The sequence below is a fragment of the Canis lupus genome, chromosome 6, assembly GCF_011100685.1.
Source record: "Canis lupus familiaris isolate Mischka breed German Shepherd chromosome 6, alternate assembly UU_Cfam_GSD_1.0, whole genome shotgun sequence".
Classification (NCBI taxonomy): Eukaryota; Metazoa; Chordata; class Mammalia; order Carnivora; family Canidae; genus Canis; species Canis lupus.
In genome coordinates, this window is record NC_049227.1 from 40,625,204 (window position 1) to 40,648,213 (window position 23,010).

The 23,010-nt window shown below is 55.7% G+C and overlaps 1 protein-coding gene across 4 annotated transcripts in view; it reads left to right on the top strand.

Annotated features, from left to right (window-relative positions):
• Nucleotides 1–395: 395 nt before the first annotated feature.
• Nucleotides 396–23,010, top strand: part of AXIN1 (axin 1) — a 62,895-nt gene continuing 40,280 nt past the window's right edge. For 2 of the 4 annotated variants that reach the window (XM_038540947.1, XM_038540950.1), the window contains exons 1-2: nt 2,869–2,925; nt 6,343–7,303. In XM_038540947.1, the coding sequence (XP_038396875.1) occupies nt 6,426–7,303 (878 nt within the window). In that variant the 5' untranslated portion in view covers nt 2,869–2,925; nt 6,343–6,425. Of the gene's footprint in view, nt 545–2,868; nt 2,926–3,328; nt 3,675–6,342; nt 7,304–23,010 lie in introns of those variants that run through there. The other 2 variants (XM_038540948.1, XM_038540949.1) reach the window with 2 other exon arrangements.

Below are 23,010 nucleotides of genomic sequence, written 5' to 3' on the forward strand. Positions count from 1 at the left end.
ATTTCATTTTTGCTTTTAAGTTTTTCATGTAGTTCCTGGAAAGCCGGAACAAATGTCCTCTACGGTTAATCCAATCAAAGCTTCTAGTGGCAAACCCTGGCACCCCCTTCACTGGGGGTGTGTGTGTGAAAAGAGGGTGCTCCATCAAGGAACTCACCTGTTCTGACATGAGGCTCCTGGGGCTCTTTGGTGTCACGTCTGGGTGGCTGACACAGTCCCTGCCAGGTCGCCCCTGCAGCACCGCAGGCCCGGTCTGGCCTTCCCTGGGCTCCCTCCTCTGGTCCACGGCTGCTCTCACCCTGCTCAATCGCCCCTCTGTGCCCACAGTTCTAATCTGCGGTAGCTGGGCTGCTGCATTTCCTCCAGGCCTTCTGACTCCCTTCCTGTCCCTGCAGGGTGGGAGCCCCAAGGAGCCAGGGGCCCGAGGGTCCTGTTCTGGTCCTGGGGCCTGGGGACACCTGCCGCCATGGGCCAGGAGGAGGATGGACGTGGACACAACCCTGGGAGCCTGGCCCGGCCACAGCAGCAGCTCTGCAGAACCAAGGCAAGCACTGGGGACCCGTGTCTGGGAGCGGGGAGGCAACATGAGGGCCAGTGTCTGGGAGCTCTTGCTGTTTGTCCAGCCCACCCAGGACTCCCATACCCCACAGAGACCCCGCTGTGCCCAGAAGGCCACCCACTGTGTCTCGTGGTCTCTAAGACTCCTAGGCTGAACGGAGTGGGGGAGGGGCTGCACTGGGGAGCCTGGGACTGTCCCAGCTGGATGCTGGTGAGAGTGACCCCCACTGTGATCACCCTAGTGGGGCCAGTGTGGGCTTGGTCGCATAGCCCCTCATCTATAGCCCCGACTGCCCCTGGGTGGTCTGGGCCTTCGGTAGGCTGGGGATGCGTCCCTGGTTGTCCTCATCCCTCACTGCCTCCCTTTCCTATGACCCCCTGGGAGAGATGCTGTGCTGAGACTTGAGGCAGGCTGGTGTGTCCCTACACCTGCACACCCCAGACAGGCACCACCCGTGGACATCTGGGTGGGAGGCTGGCTGTGGCCCGTGGAGCCCCAAGCCAGGACTTGTGCACTGGTATGGAGCCTGAAAGATGAGGACGCGCCGGGAGGGCAAACAGGGTCCAGGAGAAGATGTGGTGGCCTGTTGGACGGGGCACGGCCCTGCCCTGGAGACTGCGGGGAGCATCTCTTCAGGTGCAGGCCTCGTGGCTCTGTGGGGCACAGGCCCTAGGTGGTCACGGGGGTGCCAGAAGCAATTCCTGAGGGGCAGTGGTAACCTTTCAGTGCCACATCCTTCCCTTAGGGAAGGGCCCGGGGCGGGTAGACAAGGAGCTGGCCGGCTGTGCTTGCAGGTCGGGCAACAGCTGCTATGGCGACGGTGAAGGGCAGAGGTGGTGGTGCAGGAAGCCCTGCTCCCCAGGCTGCCGCGCCAGTATGACCTAGGGACAGCGTAGGAAGGAAAGCCAGGCGCTCGGCGGCCGGGCAGGGCGGCTCCGCAGCACCCGCACGGGCTCCCGCCACACCGCCGCTCGCCGCCCAGGCCCACCCAGACGCCCGCACCTGGGACCTGGCCCCGCCCACCAGGCGGCCCCGCCCCCTCCCCGCGCCCGCCGCTGCCCCGGGCCCCGCCTCCGCGCCGTCCGTCCCTGCAAGTGCTTGGGCCCGGGGCTCTAGGCCCCGCCCCCGCCCCGGGCTACGTCCCCGTCCTTCTCCCGCCCCCACGTTCCGGCTCCGCCCTACGCTCTCCGCTGCGCCCTGTGTTCGCGGTCCCTCCCCGACGCTCTGGGCCCCGCCTCCTGCTCCCGGATCCCCTCCTCAAGGCTGCCCCGCCCGGTGCTCCGGCCCCGCCCAAGTCCCTGCCCCAAGCCTTCGCCCCGCCCCCCGCTCCGGCTGGTGCGTCCCGTGCCAGTCCCGCCCCACGTATCCGAAACGCTCGCGTCCTGGCCCCGCCCCGAGCCTTTGGCCCCGCCCTACGCTCCGGGCGACCTCACTTCCGGTCTGGATCACGCTTCGGGGCCCCGCCCCCCGCTCCGGGCCCCGCCCCCCGCTCTCGGCCACGCCCCCGCGCTCCGCCCCACATATCGGCCCCGCCCCCCACGCTCGGGGGCCCCGCCCCACGCTCTTGGCCCCACCCCCCACTCTCGGCCTCGCCTCACGCTCTCGGCCTCGCCCCCACTCTCCGGGTCCCGCCCCACATCCTCGGCCCCGCCCCCCGCTCCGGGCCCCGCCCCACGCTCTCGGCCTCTCCCACACGCTCCGGTTCCCGCCCCACGTTCTCGGCCCCGCCCCCACACCCCGGGCCCCGCCCCACGTTCTCGGCCTAGCCCCTACTCCCCAGGCCCCGCCCCACGTCCTCGGCCCCGCCCCCACGCTCCGGGGGCCCCCCCCACGTTCTCGGCCACGCTCCGGGCCCGCCCCCGAGCTCCGGGCTCCGCCCTACGTTCTCGGCCCCCCCCACGTTCTCGGCCCCGCTCCGGGCCCCGCCCCCGCGCTCCGGGCCCCGCCCCACGTCCTCGGCCTCGCCCCCACGCTCCGGGGCCCCGCCCCGCGCTCCGGCCCCGCCCCCGCACTTCCGGGCGGCGCCGGCGGGGGCGCTCCGGCCTGGGCTTCGGCGCTCTGGGCTCGGGCTCCCCGCTCGGGGAAGCGATCGCGGCAGCCGCCGCCGCCGCCGCAGGACCGGCCGGAGTCGGTCCGGAGCCGCGTCTCCCGGTGCAGGCGGGTGAGAGCGGGCGGCCGGCCTCGGCGGCGCCCCCGCGGCCTGCCCCGCGCCCGCCTCCGGGCCGCCGCGCCGCCGCTGCGATGGGGGCCGCCCGGGGCCGCGCCCCCGCCCCGTCCCGCCCGCCGCGCCGCCGCTGAGCGCATGGGCCGCGCCGCGCCGCTCCCGGAGCCGGGCCGGGGCGCCGCCGCCGCCGCCGCCGCCGCGGGTGAGTCGTGCGGGCCGGGCGCGGGCCTGTGGGCCGCCCATTGTAGGCCGCGTAGGCCGGGCGGGCCGGGACCCGGAAGAGGGGCCGGTGGGTGCGGGCTCGGGGCGTGCGGGGCGGCGGCGGGGACGCGCTGCGAGGGCCGGGGCCGGGGCGGGAGCGGTGCGCGGGGGGCGGTGCGCGGGGTCCCGGGGGGTGGGCGTGAGCGGGGCCGCCCGCGGGCCCGGCCGGGATGCGCGTGTGCGCGGGCGCAGGTCCTGGGGCGGCCCCGTGACTCCGGCCCCGCGCGGGGCTCCGAGGCCCGAACCCCGAACCCCGGGCACCGGCTCCGCTCCCCCGAAGCCCCTAGCGCTTCCCCGCAGCTTGGAGCTCGGTGCCCGCGGAGCAGAGCCGCCCGGCCAGGCGGGGAAACTTTCTGCTTAGCGCTGAGGACAGAGGGGGAGCCCCAGTTCCCGGAGGGCCTCCCCGCGCAGGTCTGGGGTGGTTTATGAGGAGCCCCTGCCGCGCATCCCTGCCCCTCCGTTTTGCCCCCGTGCTCACCCTGCTTCTGCACGGAAGCTCTCCGGACACTTGCTTCGAGGCCCTTCTTTGGAGAACACACATGGTCTGAACCTGGACTCGGGTGCTAGCCCTGAGTTTCAGTTTTGAGAACCTGACATTCAGGCAGGAGAATGGACAGGCGCGCAGAGAACGGCGTTGCTGTGGGATTTTCAGGAGGTGTGGACGCTTCTTGAGTTTCTAGAGTCAGAAAAGTAAGTGGAGTCCTTTGGGCTACATTGGTCCTTGAAAATTTAGGAGGTGGAGGAGCAGATCACCTTGTGGAACAGCGGCCCTAAGCTTTTCAGGGTTTAGGTACCGGACAGGACAGCGTCGCAGTCATGCTCTATTGCTTCCAGGCTCCTATAAATCAAAAGTTATGAAGTTAGGTTTTAGTGGGATGAACATGTGTCTATACGTGTAGCATGGAGCTGGCTGCTGTGGCTCCACGGGGGTATGGCTCAGCAGTGACTACAGGAGATTTTAAATGCCCTATCAGCCTTGTAGAGCATTCGTCGGAGCCGTGGAGGACTTTTATGGAATCCTTTTATTGATGGTGGTTCCAGGCTGTTGGCCAGATTCAAGGCTTGTGGGCATTTGCCTCTGACCTGAATTAACGTAACTGCTTTATGTGTGGTATGCACGTGCGTACACCAAAACGCTGGGTGTGCTTCTGCTGTGGGAACCTAGGGACGGCGGGAATCAGAGCGTGTTTCCATAATGTCAGTAACTTGGAGAGGTGTCTTTGTGCTTCTGGGGCCACCGAGGATCGTCTGTCAGTTGACAGCCGAAAACAGATGTGAGTTATAAGAGCTATTTCTCGCGGGCAATGAAAAATAGTTTAAAATGATCAGGGCGGTGTGGGGGGGAGCCTTGTTCACACGTGAATTAAAATGTTAGCTTTTAAAGATAGCCAGCTTTGTGAATAAAGGGGTAGATGTTGAGTTTTGTTGCTGTTTTTGTCCTGCTGTAGTTCAGCATCTATGGAGGGCTAACGTTTGGCATCTATGACAATTGTCGTATGTGTTCGTGCCAGTGAATAAGTGTGCTAGGTGTTGTGGGTCCTGCAGAAAACGTTTAATCAGGCTGCTACCAGTAACTTACACGGGAGATAGTTGCGTCTCCAGAGCAGGCGACGGTGACTTGTAATTAAGCTCCCGTTGAATTGCAGTGACTCGGTTCTTTCTCAGGACTGGCGAACTGGAATGTGTCTGAGGGTAGGGCTCAGGGCGCTGGGCGCGGGCCCTCCTTCCTAAGAAGGCGTCCTGAACAGGACGACATCAGGTGTCCATGAGCCAGTGTGGAGCTGAGACACCACAGGTGCCCATTCACGTTGACAGGGCTCAAAGAGAGGGACTTTGCCGTCGTCGGAGTCGTCCGTGACAGCGGGGTGCCCGGCCCGTGGGCCTTGACCTTAAGAAGCAGGCTGTTCCTGCTGAGATTACATACTGCCCGGTAGTTTTCACGAGAAGTCATTAGCTGTAGAAATGTCACCTGGGGCACGTTATTGTGACCCGTTCTCTGTCTCTGGGGGCTTTTCGCTTCTAGCCATCAGCATCTGCTGGCACACGCAGTGCGTGCAGTGTGAGGATGCAGCTGTGGGGGCGGATCGCCTGGTGGCCAGGGGTGGGGAGCGGTGGGCGGGGAGGGCTGCCCTTGGTGTTGGTACTAGATTTAAGGTGTTTATTTTTCTTCCTCTGGCTTATTCAGTGCTCTGGGTGCTTGGAGCTGACACGCTTCTCTCCAGCCCATTTCTAGCCAGACCACCTTGAGGAGTGCGGGCCGCCAGGTGGGGCGGTACAGCCCAGCTCGTGGGCAAGCTCCTGTGGGGCATGTCAGGGAGGACCGGAGACCGTGAAAGAGTCCCGACCCGGGAGAGCCTTCCTTCACACCTGAGGGGGGCTTGTCGCAGCAGCCACGCAACCTGTAGTCCCCAACCCCCGAGAGGATGTGTAGTTGGGATTTGAGCTTATGGAGGTGAATCACGCGAGCTGTGTGCTCGCTTAGTTAAAAGCTGTGATTGCATTTGGACTTCATTTTCTTTTTCCGGGTCTCCTCCGTTCTTCAGAATACTAAATTGCTATTTGCTATCAGGAGGGCGCTTTCCTTATAGGCGAGGTCAGAGGCAGCTTTGTGGTGGAAGCATGTTTTAATATTGTCCACACTGTGATGTGGGATGGCCACCATGTGTGTGGGGAGTCCTTGGGTGACCCACCACTGTTCGTACAGGTGTGTGTTGAGAGCTCAAGGAACACGTCCTTGCGTGTTTGCACACGTTAGGAAGCATATGAGGCGTGCAGCGACGGGGTAGGCAGAAAGCACAGTGGCCGTGGGCCCACAGGTGTGGGGAGCAGATGACTATCTGCCGTGTGCTGTGCGGCGAGCCTGCCTTTCCGTACCTGAGTATCACGGTGATCCCGCATCGCAGGTAGGGCGGTCATCCTCATCTTACGTGTGAGGAACCGGCTCTCGTCCCAGTTTTTGCAGCCCGGAACACTAGAAAGCACATCTCTTTTCTCCGGGCCTGTTGGCTTCCCAGAGCTTGCAGGGAAGGGCTTGTTGTGGCTGAGATGGGAGGTCCCCAGGCTGCTTGTGTCCGTGATGTTCTGGCAGAAAGACACCTGAGGGGAGTGGCACTCTGTGTCCCTGTTCTAGGCGTTCATTTTTGAGATCCAGAGACGTACCTGTGGTTGTAAAAGTTCTCACAAATTGTTTTAATATAGCATAAACCTTGTGACGAAAGACTGAAAATTTAAACTGAATTTCTGGCTTTGAGTTCGAGTGGGAGGGCATCATTACGAGTCTTGTCTTGAGAAAACCTCTGTGGTCATGTTTCCATGGACCCACCTTTCCTAATCCTTGTCCTCTTAATGGTTTCAACAGGACAGATTGATTCACTTTGGAGCTATAAGTACTGATGTATTAGGGTGCAGCGCTCATTGTTCATTGACGCACAGAGTCCCAAAATGAATATCCAAGAGCAGGGTTTCCCTTTGGACCTCGGAGCAAGTTTCACCGAAGATGCCCCACGCCCCCCAGTGCCTGGTGAGGAGGGTGAACTGGTGTCCACAGACCCCAGGCCCGTCAGCCACAGCTTCTGCTCCGGGAAAGGTGCCGGGGTCAAAGGTGAGACTTCAGCAGCCACTCCGAGGCGCTCCGACCTGGACCTGGGGTACGAGCCTGAGGGCAGCGCCTCCCCCACCCCGCCATACTTGAAGTGGGCCGAGTCGCTGCACTCCCTGCTGGACGATCAGGATGGGATAAACCTGTTTAGGACTTTCCTGAAGCAGGAGGACTGTGCTGACCTGCTGGACTTCTGGTTTGCCTGCAGCGGCTTCAGGAAGCTGGAGCCCTGTGACTCGAACGAGGAGAAGAGGCTGAAGCTGGCCAAGGCCATCTACCGCAAGTACATCCTCGATAACAACGGCATCGTGTCCCGCCAGACCAAGCCGGCCACCAAGAGCTTCATAAAGGACTGCATCGTCAAGCAGCTCATCGATCCGGCCATGTTTGACCAGGCACAGACGGAGATCCAGTCCACCATGGAGGAGAACACCTACCCCTCTTTCCTCAAGTCTGATATTTATTTGGAATACACGAGGACAGGCTCGGAGAGCCCGAAGCTCTGTAGCGACCAGAGCTCTGGGTCAGGGACGGGCAAGGGCATACCCGGCTACCTGCCCACTCTGAACGAAGATGAGGAATGGAAGTGTGACCAAGAGCAGGACGAAGACAGTGGCAGAGACCCTGCTCCCCCCGGCAGGCTCACACAGAAGCTGCTTCTGGAGACGGCCGCCCCGCGGGCCTCCTCAAGTAGACGGTACAGCGAAGGCAGAGAATTCAGGTGAGTCGGATGCAAGGCGGCCGTGTTTGTGCTCACGTCCGAGCCTTGGACAGCTGGCAGGCACAGGTGGCAGCCAGGAGTGGTCTTGTGTCCCAGGCCCCACGTGGGCGTGCTCCTGCTGCTGGGGGTGAGCGTGGCGGTGGTTCTTCCTCTTGCTACTTTGACGCTTGCAGCACAAGGTTTTAATACGTGTAAGTTGAGGGCCCTTTGGCAAGAACAGTCCCAAGTGTACGGCCTTGTATGTCACGAAGAGCCTCGGATGTCCCAGAGATCGTGGCGTTCAGACTTGGCCTGTGGCGTGCAGGGGGACTTACCCCATACGTGTAATCCTCTTGGCTTAATACAGAGAGGAGTGGATGTAGAAAGCGTCAGTGCGGCCAGAATTCTGGATGGTTGTCTTTCGTGATCGTTTCCCCAGATTCCTCCTGGAGGTTGTGCAGCGCTGGTGGGGAGGCTGCCGCAGCAGGTAGCCACAGCGCTCTGGGGCCTTCTCTGGGGATCGTGCTGGGGGACCCTGTCCCCTCTGCTCACAAATTAAGAGCTGTGGTGCGGCCCAGTCCCGGTGGCATTTGATTTTGTGCTTAGCGCCTGCGCATGTGGCGCCTTGCGACGTGGGAGGTGCCCGTGGTGCTGTCGAGAGCTGTTTGCTGTTGGGAAACCTGGCTCCTCGTTCTTTCCTCGGCTGTCCCTTCTGTGCTTACCGGAGACTTCGCTGATGCGGGTTGGAGCCCCTCGCCGGTGCTAGCCGCCGTTGGCAGGGTGCTCCCATTGCCCACTCCTCTCCCTGCACTGGGGACACCTGTGTGTGAAACTTTGGGAGCCGGGAACCCGCGTGACCCCTGCTGATTCAGTCAGGAGTCCGAATCCTCTCCCCTCCCGCGCTGCTGTTAAAACCTGCTGGTTTCTTCAGGCTCACGCTGGTACAGAAACTGGCTGAATGTTCATGAGGTTTAAGGGTCACGTAAGTGGTGCAGTTCAACATACGCCATTTAAAGTAATGTTTGTGTGCCTTTTGCTCATTGTCTTAAGCTTAACGTTATTGATATAGCAAGCTTTTTAGGACAAGACTTGCCGTAAATTTATTCTAAGTAAGGCCAGTAACTACCATGGTTCTTAAAACCCAACCTAAAATGATTTAATTAGAATAGTTTTAAGATGGAATCAAATTCGAGGCCTGGGCTTCAGGGGAAAATTATTTATTTATTTATTTTTATTTTATTTTTATTTTTATTTTTTTGAAAAATTTTTAGTTAAATTCTGATTTATTTCTTTGTTTCTTTTTTCTTTTTGAATGTGTGTGTATCTCTCGATTTTATTTTATTTATTTTATTTTTTTGATTTTTATTTTTAAATAATCTTACACCCAGCGTGAGGCTCAAACATACAACCCCAAGGTCAGGAGTCGCATGCACCCCTGACTGGGCCGGCCAGGTGCCCCAAGGCTTGGGAATCCTTTAAATCAGAAATCAGAATTGGCTAGCTCAGTTGGTGGGGCGTACAACTTCTGACCTTGGGGTTGTGAATTTGACCCCCCAGTTTGGATATACAGATTATTTAAAAAAAAAAAAAAAAAAAAAAAAAAAAAGGCAAAGTTTCCTGAGTCTTATTCTGTATGTTTTTCAGTTCTCGTTTTTTTTTTTTTTTTTTTTTTTTTTTTTTTTTATTTATTTATTCACGAGAGACACAGAGACACAGGTAGAGGGAGAAGCAGGCTCCATGCAGGGAGCCTGACGTGGGACTCTATCCTGGGTCTCCAGGGTCATGCCCCGGGCCAAAGGCAGGCGCTAAACTGCTGAGCCACCAGGGCTGCTCTTCGTTCTTGATCTCTCTTTTTTTTTTTTTTAAATATTTATTTATTCATGAGAAACACATGAGAGAGAGAGAGGCAGAGACATAGGCAGAGGGAGAAGCAGGCTCCATGCGGGAAGCTTGACGTAGGACTCGATCCCGGGACCCCAGGATCGCCCCCTGGGCCAAAGGCAGGCGCTAAACCATTGAGCCACCCAGGGATCCCCTTGGTTCTTGATCTTAAGCAGCAGCTTTGCTTTTAAATTACTAGAGTACGTTGGCTTTACTTGTTTAAGTGCGTTGAGCTGTAAGGACTGTGGCACATTTTAGTTTTGACTTGCCTGTCGTGGAGCTGCTGGTGCGGAGGAAGCCAGGAGTTGGGAGTCCCAGCCACAGTTGAACCCCATTCTGCTCGAGGTTGGCTCTGATACTTTAGTGAGTGGAAGATCTCTGATGTCACGGTCATCGTTTACTAGCACCGACAGGTATGAGGTCCAGCACATTCTGCTTTGTCCTGCTGGGGTGTGCAGTTGGGTGCACTAGGCTGGGAATCACAGGAAATCCAGCCTACCCTGCCTTAAACAGTGAAGGGGATTAGGTAACTTAAATCAACGAAAAGGTTAGAGGCAGGGCCAGTTTCAGATGTGGTTTGATCTGGACTCCAGCCAGTTTTCTTTTAAAGACTTTATTTTTTAAGAGCAGTTTCAGGTTATCAGCAAAAATGTAGAGAGGTTTCCCGTCCCCCCCAACAGCCTCCCCCACATCAGTACCCCTCACAGAGCAGTGTGTCTGTTGCAGCTGATAACCCTACATCAATACCACTGCCACCCAAAGCCTGGAGTCTCCACCGGGGTGCGTGCCTGGTGCCGGGCGCGCTGCGGCCTGGATGGTCCGTCGATGACACGTATCCGCCACCATTGTGTCGGCTGAGTAGGGTCACCGTCCTGCACACCCTGTGCTTAGCCTGCTCATTCCCCCCACCCCACCCCAGGCAACTGCATTTGTCTCCCCCACCGTCGCTTTTGCCTTTTCCAGAATGTTCTGTGGTTGGAATCACACAGCGTGTGCCTTTTCTCAGTAGCTTCCTTCACATGGTAACAGGAGGTCCCTCCATGTCTCCTCGCGGCTTCTGGGTGGTTCCTCGTGAGCGCAGGTGGCGCTCCGTGGTGCGGACGGACTCCGTTCCTTCGTGTGCTCGCCTGCTGAAGGCCATCTCGTTGCCCCAAGTTCTGGGAATCATTAATAAAGCTGCAGTAAACCTGTGGTGCGGTTTTTGGTGTGGACAGAAGTTTTCACCTCCTTTGGGTAAACGCCGTGGAGCACGATTGCCGGGTCCTAAGGTGAGCGCGCGTAGATCGGTAAGGAGCTGCCGCTTCTCTGTCCCTGCCCTCCGTGGCCGCTGTGCTCGCAGCTTGAGGGAGGCTGGAGCAGCACCCACGGGCTCGGGCTCCCTGGCTTGGTAGCACACGCTGCCCCCAGCATTCACGGGAGGTCCTGCACTTGGCTCTGCAGGCCCAGAGGGCGGTGTGTGTGCCTCCGTGGCTGTTCCAGCATAATCTTGGTGCAGGGGCCCGGGACTGTGCTGCTGGGCTTAACACCAAGTAGGGGAAACCTGGAGGGACGTAAAGTGCCCACTGCCCCAGTGGTGGACGTGGTCCCGCAAAGGAATATTGGGGTGGAGAGGACAGGGAAGGGGTGGCGGTGCTGGACTGGAAATCTCCTGACTGGGGGAGGCACTTCCTGTGGGCAGCAGGTGCCTCTCCTAAGCATTGACTCTGCATGGAGGTGTGTGTGGGGTGATTACTTAGGACAGGATGACCGCAGGGTCTCTTGAACCTGAGCCCCACGGCTCCGTCGGTCCTACCTACTGTCTGGGCTCCTCCGATTGTGCTCTCTGGTGCAGTTCAGCCTTCCTGACTGGCCCTGCTGTTCCCCATGTCCCCATGGGAGGCCTGAGCGTCAGGCTTCATTTGGCCATGTGTGCGTGCACGTGGCTGTTCTTTATAATACACCCGATCTATGAAAGGTTAAATGAGTGTTATACTTAGGTTTCTGTCAAAGCTCAGAAAATACTGGTGCCCCTGGCTTTTTCTGGATTTATCCTGCTCACCTGGGGTCACTTTGAGCCCCTGGGTCAAGCAATCCTAGAATTCCTGGCTCTCTGCGTCTCCATGCAAATTCTGTTCTGTGGGAGTCTGTTTTTTTTTTTTTTTATAAAGCTGGATTCCCATTTTAATTAATTAATTAATTATGATAGTCACAGAGAGAGAGAGAGAGAGGCAGAGACACAGGCAGAGGGAGAAGCAGGCTCCATGCACCAGGAGCCTGACGTGGGATTCGATCCCGGGTCTCCAGGATCGCGCCCTGAGCCAAAGGCAGGTGCCAAACTTTTGCGCCACCCAGGGATCCCTGTGGGAGTCTTGATGCAAATTTTCCCAGTCTGTTACCGTAGTCAGTGAACTTTGAACGTAACTTTGGTTCACACCCACCATTTTAACTGGTTTGAATTGACAAAAGGTTCTCTGATGATGCCTGTGATTTGGCATTAGGGCCCAGGGGCTGTGAGACTTAGCTGGCCGCTCCTGTTTTACTTTCCCATCAGAAGTGTGGCCTGGGGGTGCCTAGGCCCCCCGCTGCTCCCTGTTCAGCGGGGACTCTGCTCCCTCTCCCTCTGCTCCTCCCCCTGCTTTGTGCTCGTTTGCTGTCTCTCTCTCAGATAAATGAATAAAATCTTTTTTTTTAAAGTGTGGCCTGGCCCCCCAAGTGCAGTCAGGGACTATGTGGGAGGGCCTGTCTCACATTCTCTTCCTGGGCCTGGTTGGTCACCTGCTCAGGCCTCCACCACCCACACTTAGCAGTGGCTGCTGGGTTCCATGCCGGACATTCACAAATGCTTTCCATTTCTCTTTACTACCTTTACCTTCCTCACTGGCTGAGAAGTTCCCTAAGGACTGCGTCTCAGCTACTTACTTGTGTGTTCCTGGTGGGCCAGCCAGCCTGGTGAGGAGCTCCTGGTTGGGGCTGGTCATCGTGGTCATGACCAGGAATGGACCATGGGTGCCGTGCATAGTAGGAGCGACTCAGCATGGAAAGGGCTGACAGCCAGGGTACCCGGCTGGGTGGGACTCTTTTTTTTTTTTTTTTTAAATTTATGATAGTCACAGAGAGAGAGAGAGAGAGGGGCAGAGACACAGGCAGAGGGAGAAGCAGGCTCCATGCACCGGGAGCCCGACGTAGGATTCAATCCAGGGTCTCCAGGATCGCGCCCTGGGCCAAAGGCAGGCACTAAACCACTGCGCCACCCAGGGATCCCTGGGTGGGACTCTTGATCTTGCCATGGTACACTTGAGCCCCATGTTGGGTGGAGAGGTTAGTTATCAATAAGAAAAATGCATATATATATATATTTTTTAATTTATTAATTCATAAGAGGCACAGAGAGAGAGAGAGAGAGGCAGAGACACAGGCAGAGGGGAGAAGCAGGCTCCATGCAGGGAGCCCGACGTGGGACTCGATCCCAGGTGTCAAGGATCGCGCCCTGGGCTGTAGGCTGCGCTAAACCGTTGAGCCCCCCGGGCTGCCCTGGATGTTGAAGTTTATATCAGAATTACATATGGTTTCAAAGATATGAATGACATGTTTAGATTTTAGTGATGTATTTCCTTCAGGGGAAGCTTATTTATTCCCCACCCCACACCTGTTCGTTTTGTAATCATTCTGACCTCCAGAAGTGACCGCAGCATCTACCCAAACCATTGGATCCTTGCTTCCTTCACCCCCACATCCAGTAGAGCAGCAGGTTCTGGTTCCCTGAGAGATGTGTGTGGAATCCTGTACTTCTTGCCATCTGCGTGCTGGCTCCCACCTCCTCCTCTTGGGCCGCTGCAAACCTTTTTTTTTTTTTTTTGCAAACCTTTTTTTAAGTGAACTCCATGCTGGGCCCAAGTGGGGCTCAAACTCCTGACTCTGAGATCAAGAGCTGGCACTTACCCGGCTGAGCCGCCCAGGCACCCCACTATAGAACCGCCTACCCGGGCGTGTCTTCTCCCTGCAGGGCCAAAGCAGTCTTTCTTTTTTTTTTAATTTTTATTTATTTATGATAGTCACACACACAGAGAGAGAGGCAGAGATACAGGAAGAGGGAGAAGCAGGCTCCATGCACCGGAAGCCCGATGTGGGATTCGATCCCGGATCTCCAGAATCGCGCCCTGGGCCAAAGGCAGGCGCTAAACCGCTGCGCCACCCAGGGATCCCCAAAGCAGTCTTTCTAAAGTGCAGTTCCGATCAGGTCATCCCTTCTTCCAGCTCTTTCAGGACGTCCCGCTGCACCCGGACTCAACCTCAAGCTCCTCTGTCCCAGCAGCACAGGCGTGCTGTGTGCGTTTCATATACCTGTTGGGGGTAGGGCTGGCCATTAAAATTTTAAAATTAGTTACAGGAGATTCTAAAAGTGTTTGTGTTTTTTTCTCTGCTTTAGTCATACAAAACGCCATGGTCTTCAACAGGTTTTAGCAGAGTCCAGCAGAATCTCTGCCGTTAGCTAGAAAAATCTGGAATAGAGAGGCCTCTCTGCCTGGGCCTCCGTATCAGTGTATTTGTGAAAGGGAAGTGCTCGCAGAGAGCCGACGAACAACATTGTTGACCAGGGCCCTTTGCATGGACTGCACTGCCCGTGGCTCTGACGTGTGGCCGCAGCTATTTTAGGAGAGCGTGGGCTTGATGTGCTTGGCCTGGTGTGCAGCTTTTGGAACTGAGCCATACCTATAGGTCAGCTGCCTGGTGTCCCTGCCCATTCTCATGTTTGTGCCCCAGTGTCCCAGAGATTTGCATGTGACTCGTACTCCTCAGCTCTGTTCATGTTTTCTAGAATCCTGATGTCGTTTACACCAGCTTACCGTGCAGGTATTATAAGCGGGATCTGGGCGAGTAGTGTTCACTTGGGAAGGCAAGGCAGTCTAATCGATCTTTCTCCAGTCCGGCACCAGTGTGACCGTGCGTACGTCCCTGTGTGTGGAAGAGAATCTGTGTTGCTTTATTTTTCCGCTGTGTCACATCAGTACAGATGCTCAGTTTTGTGAGCCACTAAGGATCCTCTTAGAGCCTCTTAATTCCAAAATGTGTTTGATCTGAGGAAACAGCTCAGTATATCTCCTCAGTCCCTTCCTGGGACGGGGGCTGGTTGCCTGACTTTGTTAAAGTAAAGTGCTTCAGCATCTTCAGAGAGTCCACAGAAGAGGCCGTGCGTAGGGCCCTCTGGCCTTGCCCATGTCCCCTCTGCGGTTGGACTCCCATCGCTGGGTGGCTTCTGGCGTTGGCCCAAGGACCTTCTCTATGGACCACTGAAACTTCTGGTAGCAACTGGTCTTGACTCTTCTGGTTTTAAGGGACAGGGGTGGCTAGGTGGTTGGGTGGGTGTCATTTTAGCCCCCCCCCCCCCCCCCCCCCCCAGCAGCAGGGAGCTTCTGTCCATTCCTGGGCCCTCTGCTCATCCAGCTTTGTGCACTTTGAGCTATTTAAATGCTTTGGTTTTGGTTTTGGTTTTGGTTTTGACATTGACCCTCTCTGGAGCTCTACTAACTCATCTTCAGTCTATAGGGCCAGGGTCTTCTCTTGAACCAATATTAAAAGATTTACTTCTTTATTTGGGAGAGAGAGAAAGAGACAACGTGCACACGTGCGTGAGTGTGGTGCAGAGGGAGAGAATCTCAAGGAGACTGTGCTAAGTGTGGAGCCCCAATGGGCTCGATCCCAGGACCTTGAGATCCACAGCCTGAACCCAAATCAAGAGTCAGACGCTTCATTGACTGGTGAGCCACCAAGGTGTCCCTTGAACCAATATTTAAAAATAAACATAAGGGAGACTCCCGTTGGCTCAGTTGATAGAGCGTGGGACTCTTGATCTCGTGGTGGTGAGTTCAAGCCCCAGGTTGGGTGTAGAAAGGACTTAAAAAAGACACAAAGAATGTTGCTTGCATTGTTGTTTGTGGTAGCTAACAGAGTTACTCCAATACCCAGTAGTGGGTTGATTGCACAGGTTTCTTTTTTTTCTTTTTCCGTATGGTTGGAGAATGTAGGCTTTTTCTTTTCTTTTTATTTTTCTACATTTTCCAAATGCCTATAAAATATATTTATAGAAATTAGAAAGGATTTATTAAAATATATGCAAAAGTGTATTGCAGGGTGGTCTAGATTATATGCAGCTATTCAGAAGCCTAGTTTATCTTTAAGAAGGATGCGTGTTAAGTGTTTTCTTTTAATGTGATCTTGGATCTTCTCCGAGTTTGTACTACTATACCAGTATTTTATTATATTTTAACTTTTATTTTATTTATTTTTTAAAAATTTTTATTTATTTATGATAGTCACACAGAGAGAGAGAGAGAGAGAGAGGCAGAGACATAGGCAGAGGGAGAAGCAGGCTCCATGCACTGGGAGCCCGACGTGGGATTCGATCCCGGGTTTCCAGGATCGCGCCCTGGGCCAAAGGCAGGCACCAAACCGCTGCGCCACCCAGGGATCCCTTAACTTTTATTTTAAAGGTTTTATTTATTTGAGGGAGAGGGCGAGCGGGTGGGCGCTGAGCGGGGAGGAGCCAAGGGCGGAGTTGACTCCTCGCCAGGGCGCCCGGCGCCCCTGCGCACCGTACCAGTGTTTTAAATTAATTTTAATTAAAAAACTTAATTTTTATGAAAAAAATATGGAGATAAGGAAGAACTCCAGTAATGCGGACAGGGTGATAACTAGGCTCTTAGCCCCGCACCGCCAGCGCAGCCCCTCCCGCCGCCCCGCCGCCGCTGTGCCGTGTCTTCCCCGCGTGGCTCCCGTGGAGCTTCGAGGGAGCGTTGAGGGAGCGTCGTGGGCCCGCGGCCCGCGACGGGGCGAGGTTCCGCGCTCTTGGGGGCCTGAGGCTTCATTGCAGACAGACGCCGCCTCCCTCGAGGCCTGGGCTGTGCTGGCGTGCTGGCGTGCTGGCGTGGCTCCGGCTGCGGCCCGCTGGGCGTGGGCAGGTCCCAGTGGGGCCTCTGCTGCTGAGGTGGGCCAGCGCGCTCTTTCTTGTACCATTTTTTTGTTTATATTTTTGATTTTTCGTCGCTGCAGTGTTCCCTTTGGTTATTTGGGCTTTCTGACGTAAATCTTCCCTTGCGCTGGATCCACATAAGAAACGCTGTGGATGTATTTCTCCACCTGTACAGCCTGCCGGCGGAGCGGTTTTCCCCAAGAGACGCGTGTCCTAAAGCCTTACCTGGGCCCACTGCCCTTGACGTGCTGGTTCTTCAGGCGTCTGTGGTGCCATGGGGTGCCGTGTGCTCTGTGGCGCCCTGTGGCTGCCGTGTGGCTGTCATGTGGTGCCCTGCGGCCATCCTGCAGTGCCATGTGGCCGTCATGTGGTGGCCCGCGGCTGCTCTGTGGCCCCTGTGTGAGGCCGTGTGGCGCCATGGGTGGCGGAGGGCTTGAACCGGCTTCTAATTCCAGTTGCCCGGCGTCTGCTTCGGTGGTTGCAGGGCTTGCGGGCCCGTGTTGCATCCCCCCGGCGTGCGGAGAAGGCCGACAGCGGTGCTCTGGGGCCACGGGGCGGCCTCGGCTGTCCTGTCAGCAGCGAGTCTCCTGGGACTGGGCCTTGCTCCGGGGCTTTTATTCTCTCTGTGCTGAGGAAAGTTGTCCTCGAACTCTGCGAGCTTGTTAAGTGTTGTTTCTTCATTGGTTTCCTATCCCCCATTTTCACCGTTTCCTTGTTTTGGAGTTTCCTATTATTTAGATATTGGACCATCTGAAATGAGCCTTCGGGGCAGCCCGGGTGGCGCGGCGGTTTAGCGCTGCCTGCAGCCCGGGGTGTGACCCTGGGGTCCCGGGATCGAGTCCCGCCTTGGGCCTCCCGCATGGAGCCTGCTTCTCCCTCTGCCCATGTCTCTGCCTCCCTCTCTCTGTGTCTCTATGAATAAATAAATAAAATCTTTTTTTTTTAATAAATAAAATCTTAAAAAAAAAAAGAAATGTTGAAATCAGCCTTTGCGTTTTAAATCTGTTTTTCTCCTGTTTTGTGTTTCTTTTTGTTGTGTTTCCTGGTCTTCCTGGTAAATGTGTCCTGTGTGTGTTTTCCGAGTGTGCGCGCTGATGAACATATTGCTCATGGGTCAACATTTTTTTTTTTAAAGAATTTATTTATTCATGAGAGACACACAGAGAGAGACGCAGAGACACAGGCAGAGGGAGAAGCAGGCTCCATGCAGGGGCCGGATGTGGGACTCGATCCCGGGTCTTTAGGATCACGCCCTAGGCCAACGGTGGTGCTAAACCGCTGAGCCACCTGGGCTGCCCCTCATGGGTCAACATTTTAAAGTCGTCCTGCACATGTTACGATCCCTTCCATGCTGCTTGCCCCGCTTTCCGTGTGGTGTAGTCTTTGTCTTCCCGGTTCCTTTATTATGGGTTCGTGCTGGTGTCCGTTGTGCCTGCTGGAAGTTTTACCCAAATGATGGTCCTTGGCTGTCCCTGGCTGTTCCTTCTCGTTTGGAAGTGAGGCGCGTGAGATGCACGCAGGCAGGCGGTTTGCAGGGGCGCGGGGGGTCAGCCGCCAGTGCCTCTCCCTGCTGGAGTCTCTTCTCCCAGCGGTTTGCTGCCCCTGGCGTGGCCCCCTTTTTGTGGGGGAGGCTGTTGGTGCCGGAGCCAGGTAGGTAGGGGAGCTGCAGGTCTCCCGGGTGACCATGCACACTTCCATCTAGTCCCTCAATTTTCTTTCTTTTTTTCCTAATTTTATTTATTCATGTACTTCTGTATCTATGAGAGACCCAGAGAGAGGCAGGGACCCAGGCAGGGGGAGAAGCAGGCGCCCCGCAGGAGCGCGATGCGGGCCTTGATCCGGGACCTGGGGTCACGCCTGGGCGGAGGCAGGTCAACCACTGAGCCCCCAGGGCCCCTCCGTTTTCAGCCGCCATCCCTGTGAGGCCTCGCCCTCTACTTGATTTCCCAAAATAGGAGCCTTTGATTCTCCTCCAGCCGGACGCTGGCCGGGCCACCGCACAGGACGTGCGGGGGGGGGGGGGGGGGGGGGGGGGGGGGTCGTGTGCCTGCGAGCGGGGTGGGGCGCCCGGGGTACAGCCTCAGGAGGAGGCGCAAGGCATGTGCGCGTGTGCGCCTGCCGAGGGCTGCCGGGCCTGCAGGCCGCGCCCAGTTCGCGGAAGGCAGGCCGCTGTGAGCGGTCGCGGGCCACGGTGAACGCAGGTGCGCCGCGATGGCCGCAGTGGGACGGGGCCTCCTGCTTGCCCGCCGGGAGCTCCCTGCGGGCCGGGAGCCTGCTCTGTGCCGCCGCGGCTCCTGGGGCTCGCACCCGGCCAGCGGTCGAGGTCGGAGCGTGGGCGGCGCGCAGGGGGCGGCCGGGAGACTGAGGCTGGACTCGCCAGCGGTTGCCCCGTCAGCCGCACCGAGACACTGGCGGTGCGCGGTGAGCGACGCGCACAGGGCCCTCTGCCCACGGAGCTTGCAGCTTATTCCAGCAGGGAGACAAGAAGTGAAAAGATAAAATCCAGGGCCGCCCGGGCGGCTCGGCCTGTCCAGCGTCCGCCTTGGGCTCAGGGGTGAGCCCGGGCTGCTGAGGTCCAGCCCGGGTGGCCCCACTGGCTGCCGCCGTCTGCCTCCGCCTCCCTGCGTGTGCTCTTTGCTGCTGTTTTTCGCTCTCTCTCTAATAAATAAAATCTTTACAACCAATGCAGAATGTTCCCGATGGCGAGAAGTGCTGTGCTGGAGTACAGGACGAGCAAGGGCAGTGAGGAGCGGGACGGGGTGGGGACTTAGTGTGGCCGGAGAGCCCCCCATGTCAGACTGATGGCTTTTGAGCAAGACCTCAAGAAAGTGAGAACACAGCCTGCACCTGCTGTGCACTCCACGGGGAGGGAGAAGGGCAGCAGGGCTGCAACAGACGGCTGGCAGGGACAGCAGTGGCACGAGCTCACAGTGCTGCTTTGATGTTTCCGAGAGTCAGTTAACCCACTGCAGCTTCTGCATTGGTCTCCAAGTCGCCGGTGTGTTGGATCCAGAGCCCTTAGCCTGCGTGGCAGGTGAGCCGCGGTAGGTAGACACCAGGAGTCAGGTGACACGGGTCTGCTGAGACGGTGGTGAGGGCGGTGTCTTGGAAGACAAATGAGCAAACCGTGTAGGAAGGAAGGAGGGATCAGTCGTCAGGCGCTGTTCACAGATAGAAGACGTGCAGTGGCAGTCAGCAGCTTAGTGCACAGACAGTCGGTGACCCTGCGTGCTGCCGGGGGTGCTGTGGGAGAGGTAAAAGTATGTTGAAACGACTTTTTTTTTTTTTAAGATTTTATTTATTAATTCATGACAGACACAGAGAGACAGAGGTACAGGCAGAGGGAGAAGCAGGCCCCATGCAGGGAGCCCTATGAGGGACTCGATCCCAGGACCCCAGGATCATGCTCAGGGCTGAAGGCAGGTGCTAAACCGCTGAGCCACAGGTGCTGCCCTCCCCTTTTTTTTAAAAAGATTTGAAACGACTTTCTTCTTCTTCTTTTTTTTTTTTTTTTAAAGATTTATTTATTTATGATAGACACAGAGAGGAACAGAGACACAGGCAGAGGGAGAAGCAGGCTCCATGCAGGGAGCCTGATGCAGGACTCGATCCCAGGACTCCAGGATCGCGCCCTGGGCTAAAGGCAGGCGCTGAACCGCTGAGCCACCCAGGGATCCCCTTGAAACAACTTTCAAAGTCAGCTTTAAACAACTCAAAGCTTTAAAAAAAGTTTTTTTTTTAAAGATTTTATTTGAGGGATCCCTGGGTGGCGCAGCGGTTTGGCGCCTGCCTTTGGCCCGGGGCGTGATCCTGGAGACCCGGGATCGAATCCCACGTCGGGCTCCCGGTGCATGGAGCCTGCTTCTCCCTCTGCCTGTGTCTCTGCCTCTCTCTCTCTCTCTCTCTGTGACTATCATGAATAAATAAATAAAATCTTTAAAAAAAAAAAAAAGAAAAGAAAATATTAAAGATTTTATTTGAGAGAGCGCACAAGAGCAAGAGCAAGCAGGGGGAGCTGCAGGCAGAGGCAGAGGGGGAGGGAGAATGAGAGGCAGAGGGAGAAGCAGGCTCCCTGCTGAGCAGGGACCCATGTGGGGCTGGAGCCCAGCACCCTAGGATCATGACCCGAGCTGAAGGCAGACGCTTCCCTGACAGCCACCCGGGCACCCCAACTCAGAGCCTTTTGGAAAGGGACTGTGTCTTTGTCTTAGTTGTACCTCTTGGCTTAAGAAGTGGTTTACAGGTTTGATCTTCTTGATAAATGTGTTGAGTTGAAATGATTTTAGCTACTAGAAAACACACGTAGGACTTGCAGAGTTTGGCAGCTTTATGCCTTTGAGCCATGGCAGTCACATCACCTTTTCGGATCCTGTCTTTTTTTTTTTTTTTTTTTTAAGTTTCTATTTATTTATTCATGACAGACAGACAGGCAGAGACACAGGCAGAGGGAGAAGCAGGCTCCATGCAGGGGGCCCGATGTGGGACTTGATCCCGGGACTCCAGGATCCCGCCCTCAGCCGAAGGCAGACGCTCAACCACTGAGCCACCAGGTGTCCCCATTTTTGTTTTTTCATTCTTTTTTTTTCCAATATTAGATGTTTCTGTTGTATGATTTTATTTATTTTTATTTTAATTTTTATTCTTATTTTTATTTTTTAAAGATTTTATTTATTCATAGAGACACACAGAGAGAGAGAGAGAGAATGGCAGAGACACAGGCAGAGGGAGAAGCAGGCTCCATGCAGGGAGCCTGACATGGGACTTGATCCCTGGTCTCCAGGATCACACCCCAGGCTGCAGGCAGTGCTAAACCGCTGCGCCACAGGGGCTGCCCTGTTGTATGATTTTAAAACAGGAGTCAGAAGACTCTGTAAAGAAATGAGTGGTTGGGCAGCCCGGGTGGCTCAGTGGTTTAGCACCACCTTCAGCCCAGGGTGTGATCCTGGAGTCTTGGGATCGAGTCCCGTGTTGGGCTCCCTGCATGGAGCCTGCTTGTTCCTCTGCCTGTGTCTCTGCCTCTCTCCCCCTCTCTCTCTATGTCTCAAACAAATAAAGAAATAAAATCTTAAACAAAAAAAAAAAAAAGAAATGAGTGGTTGCTGATAGGTGTCTCTGTTTTTCTGGTTGTGACTTAAAATGGCCTTTGGGCAGAGGCTGGTCTGCCTCATAGTGACCATGTTCTTGTCCTGAGAGCTGTGCTCTTCAGTGGTGTTACTTTTATAGACTGTGTGACAGGTCTGCTGTCGTCAGGTACACGAGCAGAGACTGAAGTCTATGCCCCATAGTTTATAAAACTCAAGTATTGGGGATCCCTGGGTGGCTCAGATGTTTGGTGCCTGCCTGCAGCCCTAGGCGTGGTCCTGGGGACCTGGGATCGGGTCCCGTGTCGGGCTCCCTGCGTGAAGCCTGCCTCTCCCTCTGCCTGTGTCTCTGCCTCTCTCTCTGTGTCTCTCATGAATAAATAAATAAAATCTTTTAAAAACTAAAAAAAATCTCAAGTATCGTTTGAAGGATGAAACACCCCTCTTCCCTATTCTCCCTGTCAACATTGTTGGCTTCCATGCCCGGCCAGAACTCACCATTTACAAGTAAATAATGTGAATAATTTATTGTGTGTCATTCCATGATGTGTTTATGCATATACAGGTTAACATGAATGTATTGTATTTTTAATACTTAATTCATTTTATTTACTTATTTATTATTTGTTTGTTTGTTTATCTATTTGAGAGAGAGAGTGTGCATGCACATGTGAGCTATGGAAGGAGCAGAGGGAGAGGGAGAGAATCTCAAGTGGACTCTGCTGAACCCAGAGCCTGATATGGGATTGGATCTCGTGACCTGAGATCACGACCTGAGCCAGGCTTAACCCACTGAGCCACCAAGGCACCACCATAATATATTTTAAAGTAGGGATTTTCTGGGATCCCTGGGTGGCTCAGCTGTTTAGTGCCTGCCTTTGGCCCAGGGAGTGATCCTGGGGTCCTGGGATCAAGTCCCACATCCGGCTCCCTGCATGGACCCTGCTTCCTCCTCTGCCTGTGTTTCTGCCTCTCTCTCTGTGTGTCTCTCATGAATAAATAAATAAAATCTTTAAAAAAATAAAAAAAAGTAGGGATTTTTTAAGGAGAAACAGATATGATGTAAAATTATTAGGTCAGTCCCACAGAGTATGATTTTTTTTAAAAAGATTTATTTATTTATTCATGAGAGACTGAGAGAAAGAGAGACAGAGACACAGGCAGAGGGAGAAGCAGGCCCCATGCAGGGAGCCCGACATGGGACTCGATCCTGGGTCTCCAGGATCACACCCCAGGCTGAAGGTGGCGCTAAACCGCTGAGCCACCCGGGCTGCCCCCACTGAGTATGATTATGATACACGATAAGTGTAAGTTCTGGATGTTTTGCCTAAATGTTAATTTTTCGTTTTTGGAGATGACTTTATTAATTACTGCAAACATTTCTAGGATTTTCTTTGTGTTTTGGATTGCTTCGCTTTTATCCATCATAGTGTTTTGCCCCATTATCCCGTGACGAAGGTGAGTGGACGGACTGGTGGCCCGGTTCGCTGCTAGGGAAGAAGGTGAGCGTGATGAGGGACAAGCTGGAGCTCGTGGCCGATGCAGCGCTGCCCAGCAAACACGTGCCCCCGCCAGAGACGCCGTGCTCAGCTTGGCTGCCTTGAGCAGGCCGGTGTGCAGATACCTAGAACCGCGTCCTTGACACCCTTCCTGGGGGGACTCCGCAAGGCCTGCGGTGGGCCGCGCCGGAGCCGCCCTCGCCCGGAGCCCTCTGGTTCCCGGTGTGCAAATAGCAGTGGTGGCGCTGGCGCGGCGTTCTAAGCGGGGCCGGGCTGGGCCGGGCCCAGCGGCACACATGCCTCGTCGAGATCCCAGCAACG